Source organism: Mastacembelus armatus, chromosome 12 (genome assembly GCF_900324485.2).
Source record: "Mastacembelus armatus chromosome 12, fMasArm1.2, whole genome shotgun sequence".
Classification (NCBI taxonomy): Eukaryota; Metazoa; Chordata; class Actinopteri; order Synbranchiformes; family Mastacembelidae; genus Mastacembelus; species Mastacembelus armatus.
This window is the reverse complement of record NC_046644.1, coordinates 12,145,193-12,171,619: the sequence shown is the minus strand read 5'-3', so window position 1 is coordinate 12,171,619 and position 26,427 is coordinate 12,145,193. Positions and strand designations below refer to the sequence as shown.

General features: G+C 38.0%; 2 protein-coding genes across 6 annotated transcripts in view; both read right to left on the bottom strand.

Annotated features, from left to right (window-relative positions):
• pdlim5b (PDZ and LIM domain 5b) overlaps positions 1 to 12,678 on the bottom strand; it is a 32,312-nt gene extending 19,634 nt beyond the window's left edge. For all 3 annotated transcript variants that reach the window (XM_026297424.1, XM_026297426.1, XM_026297427.1), the window contains exons 1-2: positions 12,570 to 12,678; positions 8,196 to 8,301 (exon numbers count right to left, since the gene is read on the bottom strand). In XM_026297424.1, the coding sequence (XP_026153209.1) occupies positions 8,196 to 8,294 (99 nt within the window). In that variant the 5' untranslated portion in view covers positions 8,295 to 8,301; positions 12,570 to 12,678. The remainder of the gene's footprint in view (positions 1 to 8,195; positions 8,302 to 12,569) is intronic.
• A 954-nt stretch (positions 12,679 to 13,632) lies between these two features.
• Positions 13,633 to 21,225, bottom strand: opn4xa (opsin 4xa). 3 transcript variants are annotated; one of them, XM_026297473.1, is made up of 10 exons: positions 20,995 to 21,225; positions 18,861 to 18,996; positions 17,196 to 17,329; positions 16,786 to 16,989; positions 16,510 to 16,681; positions 15,946 to 16,107; positions 15,602 to 15,709; positions 15,345 to 15,519; positions 14,932 to 15,080; positions 13,633 to 14,791 (listed from the first exon to the last, which is right to left on the bottom strand). In XM_026297473.1, exons 2-10 carry the CDS (start codon positions 18,992 to 18,994, stop codon positions 14,737 to 14,739), a joined length of 1,293 nt encoding a protein of 430 aa, XP_026153258.1. In that variant the 5' UTR covers positions 18,995 to 18,996; positions 20,995 to 21,225; the 3' UTR covers positions 13,633 to 14,736. The 3 variants fall into 3 exon arrangements, with proteins under 3 accessions (XP_026153258.1, XP_026153256.1, XP_026153257.1); XM_026297471.1 differs by having other exon boundaries at positions 14,937 to 15,080; XM_026297472.1 differs by having other exon boundaries at positions 14,937 to 15,077.
• Between the last annotated feature and the right edge of the window lie 5,202 nt (positions 21,226 to 26,427).

Genomic DNA, 26,427 nt, shown 5'->3' with positions numbered 1-26,427 from the left:
AATGTATGAAACAAACAAACGCAATAAAACCATGACGATGGAATGACTTGCTACCAGGCGTGGTGATCCACCAGTGATTACATAAGCCGTGCACCCTTCATCAATCACTCAGCAAACACACTTATGCACTAAAACCTGTACAGCCATGCTGGCTGCAATCATACAGGAGCTAAAAAGTACTCGGTGTGATCTTACACTGGTTTCGTTCTAATCATATGTTTATGTCATCTCTCAGCAGAGTGAACGAACACAAGTCAAGAAGACTGAAGCTTTAAGTATTTAAGCAAAATACATACATGGAAGGCAAAACAAGGTGAAAGCTCATGTGAGGTCTACTAATGTGTTGAGAGAGAGAAGAGTATAATGAAGAGGATATGATGCCTGATGGGAGGAAAGTGTGTTTTTTCTGGATCAGATTGAGTACTGAATATAAAATCAGGGCTGAAAGGTTAGATAATAGTTACATGCTGAGTCTCTGCTATCTTAAAGCTCCAAAATTTAATTCCTACAAAGCAACAAAATTTAATCAACAAAAAACATCAGTGACACACAATTGAGAGTGGTTATTTATATGAACCAGCACTGATTCAGACAGATAAACACAAAACAAGGAGTGTGCTTTTTCACTCAAGAATGCATTCAGATTAGGTAAGCCTAAAAGACTCTCCCTTTATTTTAAAAAGGAGCCAGTGAGACATAAAGAATGTGCCATTGTGTTAGCCCTCAAAATAACAAAAAGGGGGGAAAGGCAGGAGGCAGAGAGAGAAGGAATGAGGAAGTGATCACCAGTGGTGGCAGTGACCAACACATTTCCGTCAAGTTGTTTTTTCCGTGTGTCATTAGAGATCAGTGGATCAGTAGCGGGAAGTGTAGGACGCATAGTAGAGGTTGATGTATGCATGCCAGTGTCTAGGAAACCTACTTTGCAGCAGCATGCTAAACACTACTCACAAAGGGCCGGGGGTACTCGCTACGCAGGCATGAACAAAACTTCAACTGACTCACTTGCTCTCTCATTGTCTGACGAACTCAAAGACACACCTGCTGGCATTTGCTGAGTCTGTCCTGACTCATTTACTCTCAATAAAATTTCTCATCACTTTTTCTCTGCGGCGGCCAATAAGGAGCGAGTAAGCACGCTTCAGAGATCACTGGCATTTTCTGGCTCTCTCTTGCTCTGCTTTACAGCTCTGGAGGTCAGAGCAGAGAAAAGCTGCTGAAGGATTGCTGAATGAACACGTCCCTGGGACATGTCTCTGCATCTCTGTGTCTCCCTCTCTGCATGCCTGTGTGTGTGTGTGCGCTAGAGAGGCAGAGAGAGAGAATGAAAAAGAGACTTGAAGTTCAGACCTTGTAGGGATGTGAGAAAAGACAATACTACATGGCTCTATATATGGTAACTCCTCATATGTACTATTTCAAGACACGAAGAGAGGTTTTTTTTATGCGGCCAGTGTTTGAAACGTCAATACAATAAACAGAGAGTGCTTTATAATTCCTAGCTTCTTTCATTCAATCAATGTCTATTTACATGGATACATAACAAAGAGCTGTTAGAGTAAGAATCCCTGGCATCTGTAGGGAATCAACAGAAGTCTGAAACATTTGGGACAGACAGGAAAAAGTAATGAACTGGAGCTTTGGTTACCCAAAGAGAGCAGGATTTTCCAGCAATGTTTTTTACCAAATAATATCAAAGACATCATATGACGGGACTTGTGTGCACTCAAAATTTGCAAAGCACAAGATATCTATATAAATAATGGTTGGTCAACAAAGTCATTCAATGGAGTTTAAGATAGTTTAAAGAAACAACTTCAATTCAAAGTAAAAACCCTCCAGGAAGGCTTTGTCTTAGTTTGGCACAGATGCTTTTGAATTACGTGACTTTCCAACTGCATTAGCATGAATGGGATTTCATCCATAGAAATGTGGGGCTGCATTGCTGCGGTGGTCCTCTTCACACTGTTGATTTTATTGCTGTATAGTTACTGGCTGTCTCAAATTATACAAGTGTGTCTGTTCCTACAAATGTAGCTTGAACGCAACACATTTCAAAATACTTGGCCCATTTATTTGAGACCTTACGGTAAATTCTAAAATACACTGGAAATAATGACATTATTAACTAAAAAGCACCTTAATTTACGTCCAGAACCCCATGTTCTCCTACATGTATAAGGATAAAGAAAGTTCAGAGGTATGTTGTATGAGGCAATAAAATCACAACTGCATCAGAAAACAATGTATCTAAGACTCCATTTATCTTCAATCCATCTGATATACATGTAGTCATAAAGACTGTTGAGTGTTCAGTGCTTACTAATTACCATATCCATCACAAAGTAACAAGTTAATAAAGAAACATAAAGGATTCTATGAGAGTAATTATTTGTGAGAACAAAAAGAGATTATATTCAAGACAGTTGATACAAGCTTTATGACATACAACGCCTCTTTACAGTTTGTGGAGTAAGCTGCTGCCAAAACTCCTAATACACTGGAATTCATTGCTGTATTTCTAAAAACAGTGACTTATACTTAGTGTTACCTCAATTTTCTTAAAAAAAAAAAAAAAAAAAAAAAAAAAAAAAAAAAAAAGACATATTTAAGGTAAGATATTTAAGATAGCACTTAAGCATAATAGGAATACCAATCATCTTTCCTGCGGCCGCAAGTAGCTTCCTGCCTGCTGTGAAATTCTGGAGTAAGGAAGAGGGTTGTGGTCATTTCACATTCGAGAAGTCATGTTACAGGAAGTGTCTTGTGGTGAGGGCTGAGAGTCTGCGAGATGCATGTCTGTGTAGGGTAGGCTAAGATAGAGGGCCTTATATGGAAAAGGCTTGGGGCTACCATAATATTGCAAACACATGCACACAAAGGAGGAATTCAATTAGAAAGTTGCCTTATACTAAAATGTCATTAGCAACAGTGTGAGTTTTAAGACATCCCTTTCAAACCGACTAATTCAGTATATCTGAAAACCTGGCTTTGACATGGAGCTCATCACATAGTGTCATGTCCCCCTTTCAGGAGGCAGGATTCCTTCAAGCTGTAAAGCTCATTAAAAAGGAAAATGCTTACTGTAGACAATCCCTGGGATGTATCTGCCAGGAACACATTAGACAGCACAGGGCAGAGGAACCTGCTTGGTTAGCTCAAGCCAAAGAACATCAGGGACATCAATGAAAAGATGGCATACAGCATTTGGAAGGGTATCATACATCAAGTACCCTTTTTCTCCAAGCCAAACATCCCAGTGAAGCACACCAGTCCCTTACTACATCAATCAGCCTGCTGGAAAATGCAAGATGCCAGGCAGACCTACACAGGAGCTCTCAGTCAAATTACCATGACAACACAAGCAAAACAGCACAAAGCAGTACCAACGCCACACTGAATAGTGAATGCCCCTTTAGTCAAGTCAGAAACAATCCAGGCTGACTAGCACTGCTGAGGCAGATGATATGAAAAAGCCTGCAGACATGGCAAAGCTTGAGCCAAATGCCAGAGCTGGTTTCCAACTCCATTCATTGCTCATTCTGCTCTCATCCATGGTTTAAACACATAATTGAGTTTCATCGACTATCAGGATGACAGTATGCTCTGTTCTATATGCTGTATTAATTAAAGGAAGGACACAAACAAACTTCTCTATGGATTAACTCTATTGTTATCAAAATAAGGTTTTTCTGCTTTCCAGTAGCTAAGACATAATAGCATTACTCCATTCAAGAAAATAATAGATATTTGAGTATTAAATATTTTGCATGGGATGTGAGACGATTTTTACTTAAAGGAATTATGGTAAATGTTAAATGGACTGCATATATATTGCCCTTGCCTGTTATTAAACATGAGTATCACTATCACACAAGCACAACCGTGGCTTGTAGCCCAAGCTGCAACCATAAAGACAGATGATGTACTGTCATGGCCTACTGTCTTTGAATTCACACCATATGGACTCATTCCACTCTGTGAAGCAAACTGTCTAAAACAAATGTAGATTGTGCCTTTAAACATTTTTCATCAAAACAAAAAATGGTAAGTGATCTAAATCAAAATAAAGTGACAGCCTAGTCATTGACTTAAAGCAGATGCCTTCGATATAACTTTAGGCAGACACCATACTGGGATCAAACACATACTGCAGATAGCAGCTTTCTATAAAACCCATATGTAACCTGAATATATCTTTAGGATCCTGCACAGAATCACACATTGATTTAATTGATTTGTCAGCTGATAAATACTGGCTACACTTTACTGGTTTCTATTATATTTCAGTTCTAGGTAAGAGGCTTTAATAGAAGAGATAGATAAAAAAAAAAAAAAAATCTGTTGTTGGCAGATATGCAGCACAGACCACAAGCTATTCATTTCAGCAGTTTCCTCAAATGCCAGGGGAGATTTAAACTACTTGATTTTATTTTTTATGGACCTGAGCTGAATCAAAAGTTATGGGTCAGTGTCAGATAGAGATAGCAAGATTGTTCTTCATCCAAAGAGTTGCACAAGATACAGTCCTCTCCCTGTAAATCAGTGATAAAATACAACAGATTTCCTCTAAAGGCAGGCGTTTTATTTCTCATCATACGCCATCATATACAACATGAAGAGGATTCTGCAGAGAGCATAAATTCAAAACCTTTCAATTATAAAGCACAAATATTATAATGATTTTAATTAAAAGGTAAAGTAAATACCTTTTCATTTGCAAGTGAGTGGTTTTGTGAATAAATAATTTAAAAATAGATCTGAAACATTACAGAAGCAGAAGGCCTACAATATTTGCAATTTACTGCTTCATACTTTTCTGGAAGCTTTTCACATTTCTAAGTTTTGAACAGAAAATGTAGTATTATTTACCATTAAAATGCATTCTTGGAACCACCACTTAAAGCTTTGCACAGAATACTGTTTAGATCCAATGGTGAAATGTCTGGCCCAGACACACTATATCATCATACCGTATTTTTCTCCTTTCAGGGTGAATGTAGGTTCCCTAAAGGTGGCGCTTGAAAAAGAACAAATCTGTAAGTACCAAGCCTTCTGGAAACACAGAACTAAAATTAACTTATACAATGTTCACTTAAAGTATCACATGCTACTAAAATAACAAACAAGAGGATACAGAAGACAAGAGGGGGAAATGAGGGGTCACAGGTCAAACGATATGAATATTTGTCTCGATCCCCAGTTGACCTAGAGTAACCAGACACTGACAGACATTTGTAATGCTAGGAGACTACTAGTATAATGTTATAATACTACTATATAAGATAATATAATTAATATTATTTTGAGTCTTTCCAATGTGGAAGCCTGTGAAGAAATGCCTAAAATGAAGACTTTTGATAATACTAGAGAGTACTAGGACAGAATGACCCCACGTACATTATATACATGACTGGGTCCTTACTGCATTAGTCATTCTTACAATATTGGCTGTTCTCACTTTCAATACTTATGGTTAATCTTAAACACAGAGTTTACAGTATACTGTGTGTTTGCTCATCTACCGAGTACGTCTCTCCAGCATGTAAACACCTACTGATTATAACACATTGAATATCGTAGCAATGAATTATTCATTGAGAGTTTCATACATAGCAGAGAGCAGTTTATATTTAGCCTCCAATTTGTTTCGCTGTTTAGATCAGTTTTGCATGTTTCCGGAATATTTGGTGAGTATTGTTATTCATACCGTGACGCCCAACTGAATACCACACAATCCACAATGGTATTGACCTCATACATTCTATGTCATATTTTGATTTAGTGTTATTAAAGGCAAAAAATTCTCAAAGGACATGAGGATAAAGCAACCAGCCTCGCAGGCTGCACATATAGGAGTCTTTGGATCAGTTACATATGGTAAGCATATGTAACGTCATCACTACATCATTTTTTCATGGCAATCACACCCACCTAAGCAAAATAAATACAAGGTTTAATGATAGCAACAGATGCATATTCTTAGTTGTAAAATCACTCTATTTAGCATTGCAGGCCTCTAATGAACCTTAAAACAGGTCTGTGGTCTTTGCAATTTTCTACTCACTTGTCTGATGAAAGAACTGAAGTAATTTGCTAAACTGTTGGCAGATGTTTCCATATATGTAGCTCCTAAAAACTAACTCTTCCTTTTGTAAACAGTTACAGTAAATTAGATTAGCGATAAAACAATCGACAGATCTGATAGCTATCTGATTTAGGACAATGTAGCGAATAGGATATATAAACTTTTCAACTTTACTACAATAACATGTATTCTGTTTGCTGTGCACATGTGATACTTGAATTCATTTGAACAGACAAAAAGAAGACTTATTCCTGGCACATGGCACTTAACTACAAATCTGAGCTAAGCAATGGTCATGCGCAGGGATAAAAATATGTCACATAAATGGCTCTAACCAATTATGTGACAGAATGAAAATCTGTGAGAGTCATTTTGCCCGTCACTGCAGTAATTGTGGCATGCTCCAGACCATGGATGACTCAAGACAAGTCTGCTTGTGGACACAGGAGTCATTCAACACTTTTATAGTCCATAGCTACCCACTACCAAAAACCACAAACATAGCTTGTCAAAACTGCCACATTATATACACTTTGCTCCTAATTTTAATTGACTCAAGGCTCCAACTCACCTGTCTCATTTTATTTTAAACTCTCCAGTAAAAACATACCATGTGCATAGTCGGGGGTCTGGTTCACATCTGCTTCAATTTTTTTACTGTGATATATATATATATATATATAAATTGCACCAAATGAAAAATTACTGTCATCAATTTACAGTTCTTAGTTCTCACAAAGACAATTATATGTCTAGATAGTAAAATGCTGTCTGAAGTGAGAGTTAGTACCCTCTTTGAAGGCCCCTAAGAATTTGAAGTGAAAATGAGCTTGGCTGTTGAAAATGGAGAGGCATTTTCAGTAGATGTTTTGGTTTCTCAATGGTCAACGAGCAACAGAGGCAAATGACCATTTGATGCTGACTTTGTTTTCTTCTTCCTGTCTGTGTTTGAGTTTTTTTATACATTTGTGTATATAAAAAGGATTCAAATAATCAGTTGTGGATGTCCTTCATTTCTGTATTGTTTTTAGCATATGATGACAAGATGTCTACTGACAGATACATGTCACAATAACAACATGCCATGAATACCATTATTATTATCATGGTGGCAAGGCATAAAAATAGTCTAAGCAGCTATGATGGCCTTTTCATGCTCTAAGGAGAAGCTATGTCCTAACCCCGATTATATTCCCACTTGAAAAAAAGTCACTTATCCACACATGACTTTAAAAATTCTCTAAGTGATCCAGCTGACAACAGATAAACAGAGTCACTAACCTGGGTCATGACATTGAGATTAGAGTTACATAACAGGAAGCAGTGGGAACTGAATAACCATGTTCATTAGTCAGTAGACAGTTCATGTCAAAACACAGACCACAGTGGAAGAAGACAAGCAACCTACTTCTAATCCTATTTGACAAGAGATGTGTTAGTATACACTCTAAATGCCCTTGGGTTGAAATACATTGTTATTTGACTGCATTGCACTTCCATTAATTTATGCAAAAATCAGCATTATGTTCGAAATGCCCTTGCACCACAAACATAAATAGTGAAGCAATGGTCCTGCACTGTAGCCCTTTCACCAGCCCTCAGATCCTGGTTAGCCCATATTACAGAACCACTGCGATGTCCAGAATCTCAGTCAGATAGGCAGATTTTGCTTTCACCTTTGATCTAGTGCAGAGTGTCTCCTCTGCTTCACATCAATAAAACACCACTGAATGACCCAAAGGACAGCAGCCATTAACAGCCAACGGCTTTATCCCAAAATATCCTGAAGGGTCATCAGAGGAATTTCAAGGGAGTTTTTTTTTTTTTTTTTTTTTTTTTTTTTTAAATTGGCGGATGTTATGGTTTCCTTATCCAACACTATTATGACAATAGCCACAGACTTGACGCTAGGTAGGTCAAGACCGTGGGGGACTGAGTGACAGGGCCTGTGAACTGTAAGAGAAGGTGTCTAAATCCAGCAGTGGGTGTCACACGTGAGATGAATGGCACATGCATAACCACATGGCATAGAGAGCATGAACAGCATTCCCCAGAGGTGACTGTCATGAAGTGAAGGGTAAAAGTGGTGTGTTTGTGTTCTGCTCACCCGTGAGATGGTGAGGGGCAGACAGAAGTCCTTCCCTCCTTGCAGCCTGAAGCCCCAGGGGGCAGGGCCAGCCAGGGAGACACTGTAGCTGCTGCTCATGATTTGCCTAGAGACAGAACAACAGATATCTTATACTTAAATATGCATGAACCAATACTAACAATAGACAGACTTCACAGGGACAGAACAAATATTTCAGATACATGACAGAATATAAGGAAAAGGAAGATAACAGGAAAAAGATGTTTAAATCTAAGGTGGTCTAAATATAATAGTCACCTATTCTCTGAATCATGCTTTTCTTTTTCTATCATCCAGTAATACCTTTTCAAACTTGTTGGGACCAGAGTTACTGCTTACTATCTATCTATTTAAGTACAATAGTCTATTAATAGTCCTGTTGTATAGCTGTTGACAGCTCTAGAGCAGATCCCAGATCCTAGACAATGCTATTTACAATGAGTAACAGGGAGGCTGTCATATATACCTCACAGTATATTGTCTCAAGTGTTAGTTGACATATACACTGTACTCATAAACAAACATAGTAAGATATACTCCATAATGAGGTGACAGCTGCAAGATTTAAATGCAAGAGGAAATTAGAAAACTACCCGATGAAAGAGTGTTAAAATCCTTTTAATGGACACCTTAGAATGAATTTCCACTAAAATACCAATACGATTTGACAAAAATGTAAAATAAAAACATCCACCTATTTTCATTAAACATTTTAGACTGGTACTGGAAACTCTCAAATTCATTCTTGGTGCTTGATGCACATCCTTCAGTAAATCAGAAATGGTGTTTTGTATTAACCCGCTGTAGGTATTTAAACAAAAGGAAGAAAAGTCAGGAATATGTAACACATAAACACTGATAATCCTTTGTTTACCTTAAAGTAATCTCAGATCATTGACTCTGGGGCTGCACTTTGGACTTATGTCAGTGTCCTTTCACTGAACCCACTGCTTGTCAAAATTAAGTTCTAATAGAAGTACACAGACTGAGACTAACATTTTAGTAAAACAATTCATATGGAGCTACTGTATGTCCAATAGTGGCACAGCTTTACATAAGCAAACCAAAATAAGTAGAATCATACCCTATAACACTTAATGGTTAAACAAACAAGACATGGTCTATGGGTTGCTTATCCCTGGGACTTAGAAATGGTGATTAAAATACTAAAACCTTTATATAAAATGCCAAGTATATAGTTGCATCATGCAAAGGAAGTGACAAGCTGTTTATTGGAAATAAGTTAATGTACAGTCACTGAAGTGCATTTTTATGAAAACCAGTATACCACATTTGTAGGATAGTTTATTTTAAGGTGAAAGAGAGCTGTGTGTCCCTGTTTCATCTGTGCACAGGTTCAGAAAAACCACAGATCACGTGGAAACATGTCACCTTTGCCATGCCCAGCAGGAAGGGTGGTTGTTGACATGAAAACATGACAACAAAGGAGCATTTTATGTTGCAGATAGCAGATTAAAATTATAGGGAAAATGGGGAAATGCAGAAGCAGCCTGACTTTAAACAGATAAATGCATTGTTAATTTACTTTAAAAAGCTACTGTGAACCAGAGAAAACTCAGATGTATAAGTTCTGATGGGTTGAATTAAATGCCTGGTGTTTCTGCTGAACAAACTGGAAAAGATGTACAAAAAAAAATAAAGGGGTGTAGTGCCTTTGAGTGATGAAACTCAAAGTCTTAAAATGATACCGATGTAATGTTGATGACAGACGTTTGCAAATCTGCTCTTTCATTTTTGCTTTTGGTGAAGAAAATTTCACTTTTGCCAAATACACAGTCCTGTGGCTGGAATACCATGTGTGAACGTGACTTCTAAACCTAAACAACTGAATGTGTTGATCCCTTGAAGAAAAAAAAAAAAGCCTGAGAAAAGATGAAGAAATAATCACATATTTGTGTGCTGGGCAGTGCAGAGAAAGAGAAAACATACTTTTCTCCTGAGCACTTCATGAATAATAATCTCTTGTCATTGCAGAGGCATGTCATTTTGAGGTTGTAAGTCACGCTCCTGGAACACAGCACCACCTGGTTTTGCACTTGGTCAGCTGTACAAGACACATAAACTGCGAGAGTTGGCCTACAAACTGTCTCATCGTCGCACCTCGAGGAAGATAGGCTCTTTAAAAGAAGACGGTACAGGAGCCACAAAAGGTTGTAGGGAGGTGTGGACGAGAAACAAAAGCGTGTGTGAGAGGATGTGGACACCTGGAAGGACATTGGCCAACTTTCACAGTCCGACTAATAATAATAATAATACCCAAACAGAAATACACACATGCACACATGCAGAATATTCAAGTCTATAATAAGACAGCGACCAATTGGAGACAGCTGTTGCCCTCTTCAAGGTAACCAAGAGCTGAGATGAGCCAAGATGTTTATTTTTAGGGAAAATTACAAGGCCTCAGCCAACAGGATGTGCATAGATTGTCACCAAGTAATTCAAAACATTCAAATAAACCCCACCAAATTACAGCATTATCTGAAAAACATCTCTGTGCAACTGTTACACCACAGATTAGAAGAAACGTTTTAGTCAAACTTTTCAGTCTTTACAGGAGCAGCCCAATGGAGCGAATCTCACCAGCAGTACCTCAAAGACTGGCTCTAACTTGTCCCAACTACAAAAAAAAAAAAAAGCAAACTCAGTCGTAACCTCCTCACTGTTGCAATCTTTGCTCATTCACTTCATTAGAGTCTACACCCATGAACTGAGAAATGTCATGGCTCTAGGACATTTCATCCTATTGTTTAAATGTGACCCCCAGGGAATAAACAGCATTGAATTACTCAGTAACCACTATGTCAGTTATAATTTACATGTTGGTAAAAAGGCGAATGTTGAAATTTGTATCAGACTCAAGTCATGCTAGAGCAACATATCAGGCATTTCATTTCCTAATAAGGAGAGAACAGTAGGCTCATCTCATGTCTCTGCTTGTTTTGTAATCACTAATGATATCATGCATAGACATGAACAGACACACCTTTTAGTGTTCCCAAACAAAGGAAAACAGTTGAGCTCTGCACAAAAAACAATAAATCACCCACATCAAACCGTATCCAAGCTATTTAGAGCATATCACTTCAAATGTAGCTGAATCTCCCACTTTTCTGTGCTTAAGATTTCCACACTTTCACATGAAAAACAAGATTGAAACACTGATCTTTCATCACAGCACAAATGGCTCTTGCTGATCAACTTACTATCTACCTTCTCAGGGAGTGAATTTACAGTAAATAACACCTGTCAACTAGAAAGTTTTTTTTTTTTTTTTTTTTTTGGGGTGGGGGGTGCTTGGGTTCACGTTTGGGCCAACATCCTGGTCTAAGTTAATAAAAATCACTCTTTAAAAATAAGCTTTCTTAAGAGAGAATCAAACAATGGTCAGCAGAGTTGAACCTAAGTGACATTCACACTGTGACCTGTGTCAAACTATGGCTTTGTCAAAAATCCCCTGAGTATAAGGAAGACACAGTATCTCAGAGGTTGTATGGGATTTGTCACTTCACAGTGCCAGACGTCATGCTTCAGGTGACAATGTTTTCCCAGTGACATCATTGTTTTACATGTTGACTCACAAAGCGGGGCACAGTTTTGCAATGCACTGTGCTGTCTATGAAAACAAAGTGAATATGTTAGTTCTAGGGACTACTGTTAGATTTCATCCAAATAAATGAATTAACATTTCCCAGTTTTTAGACCACACCACCTTCAAACCTACAAATTAAAAAAGGATCCTTAAATATCTGCAGCTTACACAGTGTCAGCCTGACAAATTGTTCCTAATTAACCCTATAGGCCACTTTTTTAAACACAGTGTGATTACAGGCTGATTACAGGCTGACTGGTCCAAGGCAAAGAGTAATCTCTGTTCTCTTTCACATACCAATACAAATACAAAGCATTTCATAGCCTTACCCTTAAAGTGTGTCCTAGCACTAGTCTAGACCTTTAAATATAATGGAGGTAAGAGCACAATGTTTAGCTTCATGGGACAAAGCAGTAAAGTGTGTACTCAGAAGAGACTGTGTGGTGGAGCTCTGCTGATCTTTTTCACGGAAACCTAGTTGCCTAAGTGGGTGTGACACAAAAACACGTTTGACATTATTAGTGATTTTTTTTTTTTCCTGATAGACTAGTTACTGCTTAAAAAGCCGAGTCTGTGAGTCTGTAATATAGATGCGTAACTATATGCCAGGCGCAGTTAAACCAAATGGTTTATTAATGGAAAGTAGTACAGCAAAGTTGGAAGACTTCGATATGACGGGAGCAGTAACTTTTTCTCCCGGGTGGTTAAAGCCTCTGTCAGGTGTAAGGTACAGCACTCACCTTGCCTTGTGGATCTAGACTCAGAGAGAGGAGCGTGACTTTAGTCCGTCGGTTCTCACAGTCGATGTGAACTGGGCTGAACGGGAACTGAAACTTCCGCATATAAGCCAACCGGCTGCCGGTAGGAGGGTTCACAGCATTGTGTGTGTGTGTGTGTGTGTGTGTGTGTGTGTGTGTGTGTGTGTGTGTGTGTGTGCAGCAGGCATGGCCCTGCAGGAGAACAGCTGCAGCAGAGCAAACAGTGGCCTACAATTTATTATGTACCTGCAGCTTTAGCGCGCACTTCCACCAAAACGACTAAACGTTATAGTCTGTAATTAACATGCCCCACCTTGTGCATAACCATCGCTGGTAGAAATGCCACCGTGCTTCCGCGGCCTTGGTTAACCAACGTTAGTTCAACATTGCATTTGAGTCACTACGGCCAAGCTACTTGTTTTTATACACTGAACAAATATTGAATTGTAACATAACAGTAAATACTTTTTGGTTGCAAAGGTGGCAATCATTTAACTTAGGATCTTTATATATATATAGATATATATATATATAATATATATATATATATATTATATATATATATATATATTATATATATATATATATAACATGTTTCTATAATAGAAATAAATAATAGATTTTTTTAACATTACAATCAGTATTGATCAGTAAAAGCTATATCTTTATTCTTGGTAGCCTTGTTGTCAGTGTCACGTCTGCAGCACCTGAATGCACCACAATCATGTTTGAAGCTACTCATAGCTCATACTATGAGTTTATCTATAAAGTTCATTCTAATAGTGTGTCTTTTCACTGATGAAAGACTTGCAACAAGTTCAATGTCATTCTTTCCACTAAATCCCTCCTTCATAAAGAACACACATTATATGGCCAGTAGACATCAGTGTACTGATTTATAAATAAAACAGAACAAATACAGTATGTGAAATACAAAATATACCAATTACTCATTTAAAATGAGTTGGACTTGGACACTGACCTCAAATAGCTTAAAGTTATCTGTGTAAATACAGAATATCACACATTAATAGCAGAACCACCACATAAATTATTCTTCACCATGTGTTATTGCAAAGCAGGTCTCAGTGCTTATGCAGACTTTAGTGGCATAGATTTGATGTGCTCTCTAGTGGTCAGCAAATAAACTACATGCATCGCAGTTAATGCAAATGCAGTGGATTTGAAGGCACCACAGGAAAGGCTGCTAGTTTTCCTGTTCTCCTCCGGAGGTCGTCAGGTTCATGCTTAAACATTTGTCATGCACCTCTGTCTTGTTTCTTGTTAGCATAGGCATAGGGAGCATCCCGAGGCTGAGGTTTTCCTGCAGCAAACTCAAAGCAATGATGATTAAAAATACAGTGACTGAAAAATATGACCATACACAGTCAAAAGTTTAAATTACATTTTTTAAAAGTGCTGATTTTCCAGTAATTACCACATTCCTGGCTTCAATATGTTGTTTTTAGAAAAAAAAAAGAAAACTGTCCGACTGTCAGACGTAATGTAAAGATTTCAAGTTAAGACATTTGGTAACAGCAGGGTGCAAGTGTGGACAGTTTTAATGTATGCAGAGTAAAAGAGTATACAGATTAAACAGAGCATTCTTACAGACTTTCAGCTCTCAGATCAGCATCCTTTTATTTTGCACTGTGATATTTTGTTAAATAAAACCACATGCTGAATGTTACCCCCTGTTCTATTACACTGATTACCATAAACTGTTCAGAGCCATTTAAGCTAGATGCTGCTAGATGTGTGCACTCTGCTCTCTTTCTTTCAGCTACTGGACATGTGTGCCATGTCAATACAGTCTATGGTTATAAATTGATGGTTCATAACAGATGAGAGGCCGTAAATCAAGCAACAGGTCTGTGTGCTTTGTTCATCCTCACAATAGCTTTGGTCCATAAATCCTTTCTTTGAGCTGGGTCTTCAGACAGCTTTGGACTGCACACATGCGTTAACATCCAGAGAGTCTGCCTGGATGAGGCTCTGCAACTCTTTCTCTTCCTCCTTCTGTATTTGTTGTGTCTCCCTCTGTACATGTCCTTTCTCTCTCCCTTCTTCTTCATCTTCCTGAGTCTTCTCTTTATTGCAGCTTTCAAGGCTCAACTTTTCTTCCCCTCAAGCATCATGATGTTGAGACTTAGCTGACTGGAGTGGTCACATCTGTACAGTGAGCTTTTCTCTGGGACTGGAATCTAGAGGAGAATTGAAATTAAATACAAAAGTAATCAACGTAATAAAGCTTTATGTGACTACATAACTGTGCTAATATGACATACCTTATAAGCCTCTGACTTGAAGGTATGTAAAATCAGCGAGGATGATGAGCACGTACCTTACCTGCTCTTGACTTTGGCTTTTTATATCCTTGGTCTGATTAGTCAGTGACTTATACTCTTTGTCCATCAGAGCTCCAAGGGAACAGCTGGACCTCAAACCATGACTCTGGTCAGAAAGGTCCAGCTCCACATCACTCCAACCCTGCTGGAAGGGATATGCACATTTACTTGAGTCTATTGTAACTTCTATTTGCCATTTACTTGTGCTACTAGTTAATTACAATATGGCAAAGTTGGCTAGTTGATACAAATTACTATTTTGTCACTATAGCAAAAATGTCTGTAATTTAGTATAAAAAAGAACACAATTTAAATGGACATATTGTATATTTGATTTTTGTGCAAGCACACAGCTGATTGTGCTGCAGGCCTCTTGTCTCAAACTGTGCAGTGCAGAAGCCAAACTCACTGTGTTTGTTGTAGACACGGAAGGAATCCTGTGAATCTTCGTTCTGGAGACTGATGACTGTTTGCTCAGCACCGAGTCGGTGAAGGAAGACTCACTGTGCGACACTGTCACGCAGTGCCTCCTGGGGGCCTGAGCTAGGAGGTGCAGACAGGGAATCTTTTCTGCTAAGGTGTCCCTGTTGAAATAATGATTTCTCACTAAAAGCCTTCTGTCTTTTTCATGCTTAGGTTAGCAATTAGTTGAGTGACTGAACTCACCTGTATTTGGAGTGAGTGATGGCGTAAATAAAAGGGTTGTAGATGGCCGATGCCTTAGCTATTACTGCAGGAACTGCTTTGGAATAGGGATTGAGGATGTTCACGTATCTGAAAAGTGTAAAGCACTTTTAAAGAGTAGAGTATGATGATACTGGTACTGTAGTTTGACCTTGTTGAAGAGCATGTCATCTTTTCACAATATTCCAAGGTATGGCTGATGGCTTAAATTATTTTACACAATGCAAGAAAGTATACTGTGTGTTTTATCTTTTATGCAAAAGTCTACCAGGATATGTGTTCACAGCTAATCCAGACAGATTATTTTTAAATTGAATCATATTTACCCAGCCCAGGCGATCAGGGTGACAAATGCATAGGGTGACCAGGACAGCACAAATACAATGATGACCACAAAGGCAATCTTGGCCAGCTTCCATTCAGTCTTGATGGATTGTTGCTGGAGCAGGGTTGACTTCCTCACCTGAGTCCCCAACTTTTCCAAGTCTCTGTTTGGACAGACAGCAGGAATAAAGGAGTTTTGTGATCAATATTTAATCCTGTTCAGAGGTTAAATTGATGAAGACCAACGAAATCAAAATAGCATTTGCAGACTTGTAAACATGTATCATGGAGAGGTTACGAGTGTGTTGCAGCTACAGGTAGTAAACAGAAGGCAAGCAAGAAACACCTTATGCAATATATGTAGATACACAATGAGAAACTAGAAAAGAAGAAATGAAAAATAAAATTGATCTTGACCTTATATATTTTTGCTTTAAATTTTACAAATTGTATTGCAGAAAATTCAAGCTTCTTTAGAAACACAGTAGATTGTTGATGTGAAGATGTTCCTATCGAATTATTTTCAGTCTGAGGCCTATATATTTAATTCAGTTCCATTTATTCACCTGCTTGTATGGCGGACTGCCAAAAACATGCACAGATAACAATAGGATATAATGCCCAGAGGGATGAAGAATACAAAGCAGCATAACATCAAAGTATAACTTTTATTGGCTGGAGTAGATGTAACGTAATCCCAGGTGCACGAGGTCATCAGGCCCTCTGGTATATATGAACCTTAGGAAAAAAAGAGACAGACAAAGAAGTGTATCTGGTTGAAACATGAAAAAAAGAGGATAGCAGCATGATAAACTTAAGGCAATGATGAAATGTTTACTTACTCCACCCTACAAGTGGTGCAACGCTCCAGGCTAGTGAATATAACCAGACTACGGTGATAATGATGCAAGTACGTTTCTTAGACGTCCATTGCACGGCCTGCAGAGGTTTGGTGATGACAATATAGCGGTCTACAGAGATAGCCAGAAGGTTTATCATGGAGGTAATTCCAAATAAAGCTCCACAGAATGCATACATTTTACACCCTAAAAATGAAAAAAGAGACATGTATTCATTTTCCAAATTGCTTGTGATTTTATTTCATTATAAATATGTGAATATATATGTATTTATATATATTCTGGACATATCCTAACATTGCACAATTAAGCAGCAATGCTTAATATATGTATCTAGACATAAACAACACAGATAATATATAGTTAAATATTTAAAATACAAAAAAAAATACCTATTTCACCAAAAATCCAACCCTTGTAAAGCGAGTTAACAAAGAAGATGGGTGACTGCGTGATTGCCATGAGGAAGTCACTGACTGCCTGGTTCATGATGAAAAAGTTTGGGGGAGTCCGTAGCTTCTTGTTACTGAAACACATGGTGATTAAAAACAAATCTGAAATCGGAAGTGAAGTAAAACAATACTGTGTTGTCATTTCGCTGACCCTTATAATACTAAGTAAGTTTTGAAAAATCAAGCAACATACTGTAAGTCTGGGTGTATGTTATCATCAGCAACATAGCATTACATATAAAGGTTATTTGGATTAACTCGAGCTGTTATTTACCATCTTATTGTGGTCTAGATTGTAGTACAGTGTTTACTGTATTTAAATAAAGTAGTTATTGATTTCATGCATTGATCTATCCAGTACACTTCTTATTAAGCTGCTTCCTGCTATTGAATGCCTGCAGGCTGTGCTGAAGACCTTTCTGGTTGAGCTTGTGATTATACTTCTGAATACAGGAACACAGTGTTTCCTCATTCAGTGATCTAAATCACAACAACACCTAAACATTTCAGAGTATACTATACAGTTTTGAAAGTACAGTATATCAGTCTCTTCTTATGGCCTTTGGGTTATGGTTACTATTTTACAATTATATATTCAGCTAGACATTAAATATCTTAATGTCTTAAATCAAATATGAAAACATGCTAAGTGATAATGCAATGTGCCGCTAAAGGGACTGTGTGTTGTTTCATTAACAAAACAGTCCTCAGGCAAACAGTTTCTGTTAACTCTGAGTTTCAGTGGAACTGAAACTGTAGAGCATTGTGCTCCCACAGTCAGAATTTGTTCTTAGGGCCAGTTCATGTGCAGAAATGTGATGGCTAATTTAGACAAAAAACATGCATTTCTTCATTTAACTTTATCTCTGTCTTTCTAGTGGTTTTGACAGATGATGAGTAAATATTTAGAAACTATTCAGTTTGGTAAGTGAAATTAACATTTTTTTTTCATTTGACGAACAAATTACATCTGTAGGCACAAATTACATCTGTAGGCTGTATCTGTATCTGGTGAAGCCACAGAAAGTTCCCATAATTTCTTCAATGTATTAGTATCTTAAAATTGTGGAATAAGATTTATTAGTATTTGATAAAAATAGTTAGCTAATATTTAAAATACTGACACTCTAGTAAAACAACACAACTCAAATGAAATAGTGACTGTGTCATATGAGCACGTCTTGTGTTTGAAATTCATAATTTGTTCCAATGGTTTTTCGATACTTAGAAACTAAACTCTAAATGTGATAGATGTTGTGGGTCAAAATAAGGCTTTGCATAACATCTAAGTTAAAAAACAAAATGAAAATATCCTTTTGAGCTTTGTTAATAATTTTGCACTGCATCTTCTTCCAGATTAGTTTCTCTGATAATGAAAGGCTGTAATGAACCAAGGCAGGAGGATGCAATGAGAAATGAGTAATACACATTTTGAAAATGTAAATTACTATCAAGTACTGTTTTCAAGTTAAGAAAGATTAAGCTTTAAGTAGAAAAGTAGTGAGAGCAAGTAATTTACAACTAGCTAAATAATGCACTTTAAAATTGATGATTACAGAAAACCACATTCCTCACAATTATTCTTCTATAAGGAAAGACACTCACCAGAAAAATGCATACATGACCAAGGCATTCCCAGTAACACCCACTGTTCCAATCACAATGACAAAAAAGGCAATAATGTAGTGAGCATGGTCCTGGACATCCACTGGCCGATAGAATCCAGGTTTCATGTCCATTTCTGTGATGGCAAATACAGACACACCCACACAGTCTGCAGCTTTAGAAATATACTTGTTCAGTGCTCACATGTTGAGCATGTCCTGCAATTCCACAAGGAGATCAGGGGAAATCCCCACATTTCCTCCTAGATCACTGCTGATGTTGTGAAACTTTGAGTTTTTAAACAGGAAATTATGGGGTTTTGGGCTCACTGTTGGGCACTGTAACACAGGTGGGCAGTGTAGCTGCTCTGCTGGCTGTTACAGACTGCTCAGACTGCATTACAAGCTGACTTTTAGTTTAGATGTATAGGGAACGGAACTGAAAAGCTCACGTTTACCAAATTTTGTACAGATAGTAATAGTCCATACTGTAGATAAAGAGTCTAACTTTGGTGGACTTGGTGCCAACAGGTACACAATTTGTCCAGTACTTTAGTTTAGTCATTAGTTGATCAGATAATTGCAAAATCAATGGCATTCGCATTAACTTCAGCTGTAGTTTGCTAGTGTTACACTCAGTTACTCACGTAAAAGGTGAAGGTAGTGCAACAGCACAAAGGCATAATGGGAGGAGGTGACGAAGGCAATGTGATTATCTGATAAGCGTTTTGGATGGAGTATACTGGCATCTTAAATACAGCCTTGCAAAACAGCAAGACTCTTTATTTTCACACCACATTGCAAAGAACATACTGCATACATACCTGGTATTTATCAAAACAGGGTGTGTGTGTGCACCTCATGCATACAAACAAGTCATAGACATATTTCCATATAAATCCGAAGGTGTTTAAAGCTAAATAAATAAGTTAAAATATTTTTTGACATCACTGTTTATCTTATGTTGGTTAACCATTAGCATGTTGTTTTTTTTCAGTCTAAGTCTTCAGTCAGTCCAAAGCCTGACACTGGGAAACACTCATTCCTGTCCCAATTCCCCACATTGCACTTTTCCTAATTGAAATATCCCCAAAAACGTCTTTTACTTAATATACTGACAGATTAAGATTGTATGTATGTTTTTTCCTGGTTTCTTGTAAATGAATAACACGTGTTACAGCTTATAGAATCAGACAGATTATGGACTGTGCCTTTCAATATCAATTATTAACCCTTTAAAACTGTTGGTTGCCGAAGTTTTAATCATGGTAAATGGAAGAGGGGCGAAGCTACAATGGCCATATTGGTCAGTGTGGAGATTCTCACTCAGTATTATTGAACTCTTTGTTTTATGAGATCATTCTTAGGACAGCCAGTAGGTGACAATTCATTCTAAAGAACTCAAGTAATAATAGAGCAAATCAAACATAGATGCCCACAGACTTCTTTGCTAGAAATTATGGAGTGTTTATCAATGAGGTGATTAAGTCAAAGCATTTATCATAATGAAAATGGCTATATGGACTTTGCTGTTCCATGTAGCTCAGTCATGACGGTGATTATGAGAGGATTTCTGTGTTTGGTAAATGTGATGGAATTGAGAGTGCACATTGAGCTGCACAATGTTAATAGCATTTACCCTACGCAAACCCAGTTTCTTTCCACCTCTGATCTGCATTATAGATAGTTGCTTGCCAATGCAGCACAATGCTCACTGCCAAATCAATTTCAGAAGATGCTGCATAAATTCTGTCATGTTGTAATATTTCATGGGAACATGATACAAATCATGACTCACAGTGCTCTGATCCAAAATTAAGATGAGTGATGGTGCTGCATCTAATCCCCCAGAGCAGTGGTGTATCTGACTCATAATACATGAGAATTATGTTAGTATGTTGCCGTTATATGTTGTCGCTTTTTAGTGTCACTGCATAAAATATCTTGTTCAAAATCTATAAACTGATTAAAGGTGACACGTATGCTTTACCATCTTTTAACATTTGTATTTAATGTATTTATGTTACTATGTTACTGTACAACTTATTATGGTTTACATACTAACATACAAAAAGAGGTTCCCATCAAGTCAAACTAACCTCACTCACAAAACTTCAAGTAAAGTATTACTTTACCTTGTCCAGAAAGTGAAACCCTCCTGTCCTCTTCAGGGCACCTCTGTGTTTGTAAACAGGGTCACACACACACTGAGGCTATACAGGATGTGAAATCAATGGTGAAAAATCCACAGCGGTTAAAGTTTAAATAGATAAAGTTGACGAGTGCTTCTCTAATCCCCAAGGTGGATGGCGAGTCTCTCATACAGTGCAGCAATAGTGCACTGCTTGTGTCAGAGCTTGAGAGAATATGACAATACATAGAAAGACAGATAGAAAGCAAACAGCAGCACATTGACCCACCCCCCCTGCATCACACACACACCTCTCGTATAGCACAATGCATTGATCCAGATGGTATGAGTGTGTGTGTGTGTGTGCACATGCAGCTATGTATGTGTTACTGCTTGTGAGGTGGTAAGATGCTGGTCTGATCATCCATCCATACATACATCATCTTCCTCTTACCTTGAACTGTCCATGGGAGCAGTGGGGGCTGGAGCCAATCCCCGTTGATACTGGGCGAGAGGCAGGGTACCTTGGTTATTGCAGGGCACAACAGACGCACACACACATTCACACCTACGGGCAATTTAGAGTCACCAATTAAACTAACCCAAATATGCATGTCTTTGGACTGTGGGATGAAGCCAGGGGAGCTGTCAAAACCCACCCAGACATGGGGAGATCATGCAAACTCCACAAAAAAGGCCCCAGGCTCAAAGAGGATTAGAACCTGAAACCTGTTTGCCGGGAGGCGACCCTAATGAAACAACTCTAAACCTAAATCTAAGCTTTTGTAAATACATGCCTCATTTAAATACAAATTGCATGTTGCACTATTGCAGCTTCCTCTAATAAATCAAGGCAGGTTTTATATTCTGCACATTAATTTTCATAAGCATCGATTTCTGTGTGTCTAAAACTGATTGCCAGTGGCACATTTGTTTGCCATATCTGATGCTTGCTAAACCCCATCTGGTGCTTTGGGAATTGCAGAGAGGAGTGTTGTGGTTTGAAACCTTTTACATAGTAGCAGAATTGTTCTTTGCTCATCCTTGTGTAAGGTGAATCTTTAGAAAAGCACTCAGATAAAAGCTTCTTGGTGTTTATCATCTCATGCACAATTGAGCAGGCAACTGCAGCACCCCCTTTTAACCTTAATATTCTCTTTTCTACCCTGAAATCTGTCCTCTTTATTTCACTGTCATAGCGCCTGACTTATGTTGCATGGGTTCAAAACAGGTCAGAGGATGCAGTGACTTATTTAATGGGGTTTTTTTCTGATTTTGATTCATTTGGGATACTATCTAGCAGAGTGAGGATAAGTCTTTACACTTCTGGGTCACCGCACTTCCAAGGCAAACACACCTATTATCATGCAATCTTTTCCAACCAGTTAGCTTGACTATAATGAACCCTTATAAGAAGGTACACATTAGTTACAGCCTGCAGTTTTGTTGATTTTTTTGTTTTAGGTTGTATATTGCTTTCAGTCAGTTGCCAGGTCAAGCGGCTCAGTTGTGACAACCAGCTGATTCACTTGAAGAGCATTTAGGATCGTGGGCACAAAGCTTAACTGTTTTCTGTATGTAGCTCAGACAAAGAGCACTTTCAGTAGATCTCTACAGTAAATCAGCCACATCACAAAGGAAACCGGATGTGTTTCCAAGTAAAGAATGCAGAGGACATGAAATAAATGTAATAAATATGCAATCAGAATAAGAGCCCGTTAAAACAAACATGACGTCACTGAAGCTCATAAGGTTGGATTTCTGTTGACACTTGGACGTATTAACATTTGTGGTTTGACACTGCATTATAAATAGCGGGAGCATATTATTACACTTACAATAATATAATGCAGTAAATATTTGCATGATATGGTCACAGGAGTGAGCTGTGAAATAGTCTGGCGAAGGTGCAATTAAAGAGAGAATCAGGAAGAGAGAGCCATAACAGCAGCTGTTGTAGTCGAGCTCAAACAGAGGATCAGCATGCTGTTTGTTTGCTGTGGTGACCCCACCACATAAATCAAACATCCAATTACTGTCAGAATAGTCTGGCACCTCTGTCACTCCCTCTGAGGTGTGAAGAGGACGTTTCAATAAAAAAAAAGCTTGTACTTGAGAATTAGTCTGCCCTTAAGAGATTTTAGACATAAGCTGTGGTCTGCAGAATAAATGTAACGTTTTGCTAAAGGAAGGCACATTTATAAAGTCAATTGATACTATTATTTCAATGAAAGCCATTAATTACAATAAATTTCTAGTCATCCCATTTGTTTTTTTCTCCTTCAGTCAGATACAAGACATGTTTTTTTTTTTTTCTTTTCTGTTTGCCAGGATTTGTAATCTGTGAGTAAGCAGTGCTCACAAATCACTTTTGTGAAATGACGTCCATTTTCTCTGCCACGGGCGAAGACCTCTTGGCCTTCTGGAGATAATCTGTGTGCAGGCATGATAGCGAGGTGACGAATAACTAGTCTTCACTGTATGCTCTTGTTCATTTTGAAAATCCTTTATAGATTTTTCACATTGTGCAATGTCACAGCACTGGCAATAGTAGTAGAGGATGGAGGTTCACTACAAAATCATCACAGAGGATCAATTTAATTTGTTGAATTAAATTTATTTCTATGGTGCCAAATCACAATAAAAACAATCTAAAGGCACTGTACATAGAGGATAAAGGATCAACTACTCAATTATATTAAAGGCTCCTGCAGACATACCAATATGGACTACTACAGATTTATTTATGGCTCACATGAATGCCAGATTATCAATAAAGCTAACCTTAGTGATACAGTGAACTATGGAAAGAATCATTGGTTCTTTATTTCCATACAGCGAGATAATGCGGCGCCTCATGAGAATCCCATAATACCTTGATAAATGCTTTAACAGTGTAGTTATACAAGCTGATAGTGATGTGTTGATGACTGACAATGATTTTTTTTTTTTAGCTTTCTTGAAGTGTAGAGCATTATTGACAACAGCCACATTGTGTGGACATAAAAACATGTACCATATATTGCAATGAACTGCAATTGCTGTGCAATTAGCACTGCCTAAGGTTTGCAAAAAAGCTTTGTTTAAACCTGTGAGGTGTAGAAATATCAATAGTGAGGAAAAATGTTTTGCATTCTGTTTTTGTATTAGCCTATGACAAGATTGAATATGCAGTCTGATGCAATATGTTGAAGACTTGTGGTTGACACAGCCAGAGGATATGTGTGGTGAAAGTGTCAGGTGATGACAGCACATTCGAGGTTGCTCCAGTAATGAATCAAAACACCAAGCATTAAGTGTTTTAACACACCTCACTGCCTCCACACAATGATGCATTTGCGCCATGTCCTCTTCCCTTTCCTGTTTTCTCTCGCTCTGACATTGTTTCATTTAGATTTATTTGTGCAAAGATCACGGACCTCACAACTTCATTTAAATGGCAGTGTTTAGATGCTAAGTAATATGCAGCGTACTACATGTACATGTACTACATGCACTTAATTACGTTTCAGTAGCCTACCTGGGTTTCGGGACATCATTATCCCAGCTACAGTACTCTATCATGTGCCATGTGTAGTATTAAACTATGAATCCACAAAGTGTGTGGTTTAACAGGAGCTCCTTGCTGTTTTCATGTCACTTATTGCTGCAGCCACAGGAGCGAGACCTTACTACAGCACATACTTAAACTGAAATATGCCTTACTCATAATAACTAGAGTATGGGTTTTCCTTGTAAACACCAGAGGGCGACATGTTGACTTTTCATACTTGTGGGAGAAAATCCTCAAACACACCCCCACAACAGAGGAACACATTCATTTCAGATATTGCACAAACATCACTCTGAGATGTGGGTCCCATACATTACTTCATTTTTTGGTGGCTACTATTAAAGCCATATGATTTTTCTAACACGGCTTTTTGAAAAGAATCTGTACACCTGTTTTCGAACCACTGCATAGCTAGAGTCTGTGCTGATACTCAGAATTACAGATAAATATGTATATGCAGTAGAATTTATTATCAAGTGGATTTCAAACAGACTTGGCAAATGAACTCTGTTTTTGTAGTGATCTTTTTTTTCTTATTATCAGCTGCTGTTTAAATGGTATCCAATTTAGAAAGGTTATTTTCCTCTAATGTACAATTTGAATGAACCTAAATTTAAACTTGAAGGAGAATAATTGTGTATGATCCCTGAATGCAAATCAAGATATTAATGGCCTGCAGTGAGAGATGATACTCTCCCATTGCATAGAAATATTTGTTCTATTTTAAATACATTAATAATAAATTTAGTAAGTGTGCCTCATTGCTCCGGACAGTCAATATGCATTCCAATACTGTTACATCAAAATCCTTTGGGACCTTGAACAAGAGCACTAATGTTATGGACCCATTTCAAATGAAGGACATAGTTATGCACACACATGCATGGCCACTTATGCATTTGAAGCCATATCCAACTACACTTATATGGTTATGTTTCAGCAGCAAATGAATGTCTGTGTAGTCCTCTCATCTCTTCATAGTTTTCCAATCATGTAGTAGAAGATTGGCATTCAGACATATTCCAAATATACTGATGACTGATGATAAGAGATATTCATGCAAGGATATCATGATAGAGATACATTATATGTAGGTTTACTACCACCTAGTGGACCCTGAAGCACAGTACTGGAGCTTGTTGTAGGTGTAGGTGGTCTAAGGTGGGCCTCTCTAGTTGTAAATAGTGTTCTGACACGCGTGTGACCACACTGGTGTCTGTGACCTCTCACCCCTGAAAGCTTAGTTTTACCACCTGGGGGTGAACTGTTTCTGATCTCCCAGCACCTCCAGCAGGCTGGTACGCAGCTCTCTCACTCACTCTTCCTGTAAAAAATCTCAAGGTCCACTTTAACCAGCGCATACAAATACGTGTATGTATGATTGTGCGGATGGGACTTTTTTTTTTTGTAGAAAAACAGACCCATTACAACGGTATTTGACATGGAGGTTTTTGGTTGGGATGGTCTTACTCGCTTCTTAGCGCCAAGTGGCTCATATTTTTAACTGATACTTTTAAATCTATGTTTGTTACAAGGTTTGTTTATATTATAAATGCCTCAGTAAAAATCTGGTCACATTTAAAGCTGAAACATATGCAGCTCTGTGTAATCTACGCGCATTATATTTTCAATTTTTGTATAGTAGCTGGTCAACTGTCTTGTGTTTCACCTCCATTGTTTAAATTGAAGATGCACAGTCCCAGTGATGGCTTGTCCTTATATCAGTGTAAATAGGATTCAACATAGTAAAACTGGTTTTAGCTATTGCTTATTTTGGGCTTAAGCACATCTGGGGTGTGTTATGACTATGGCGCTCTCTTCTCATCAGATCATCACACACACACTCGCTCCTTTTCTCTCTCTAGTTCTAACATTGTGTGGAAG

Excerpts from the sequence above, each read along its gene's own strand:
- opn4xa (XM_026297471.1), bottom strand. The coding sequence starts at position 18,994 with ATGGACATGAAACCTGGATTCTATCGGCCAGTGGATGTCCAGGACCAT. Across the intron at positions 15,710-15,945 it reads ACCCTGATCGCCTGGGCTGG|ATACGTGAACATCCTCAATC; the intron begins GTAAATATGATT and ends TACACTTTTCAG. Across the intron at positions 14,792-14,936 it reads AAAGCCAAAGTCAAGAGCAG|ATTCCAGTCCCAGAGAAAAG; the intron begins GTAAGGTACGTG and ends ATTCTCCTCTAG.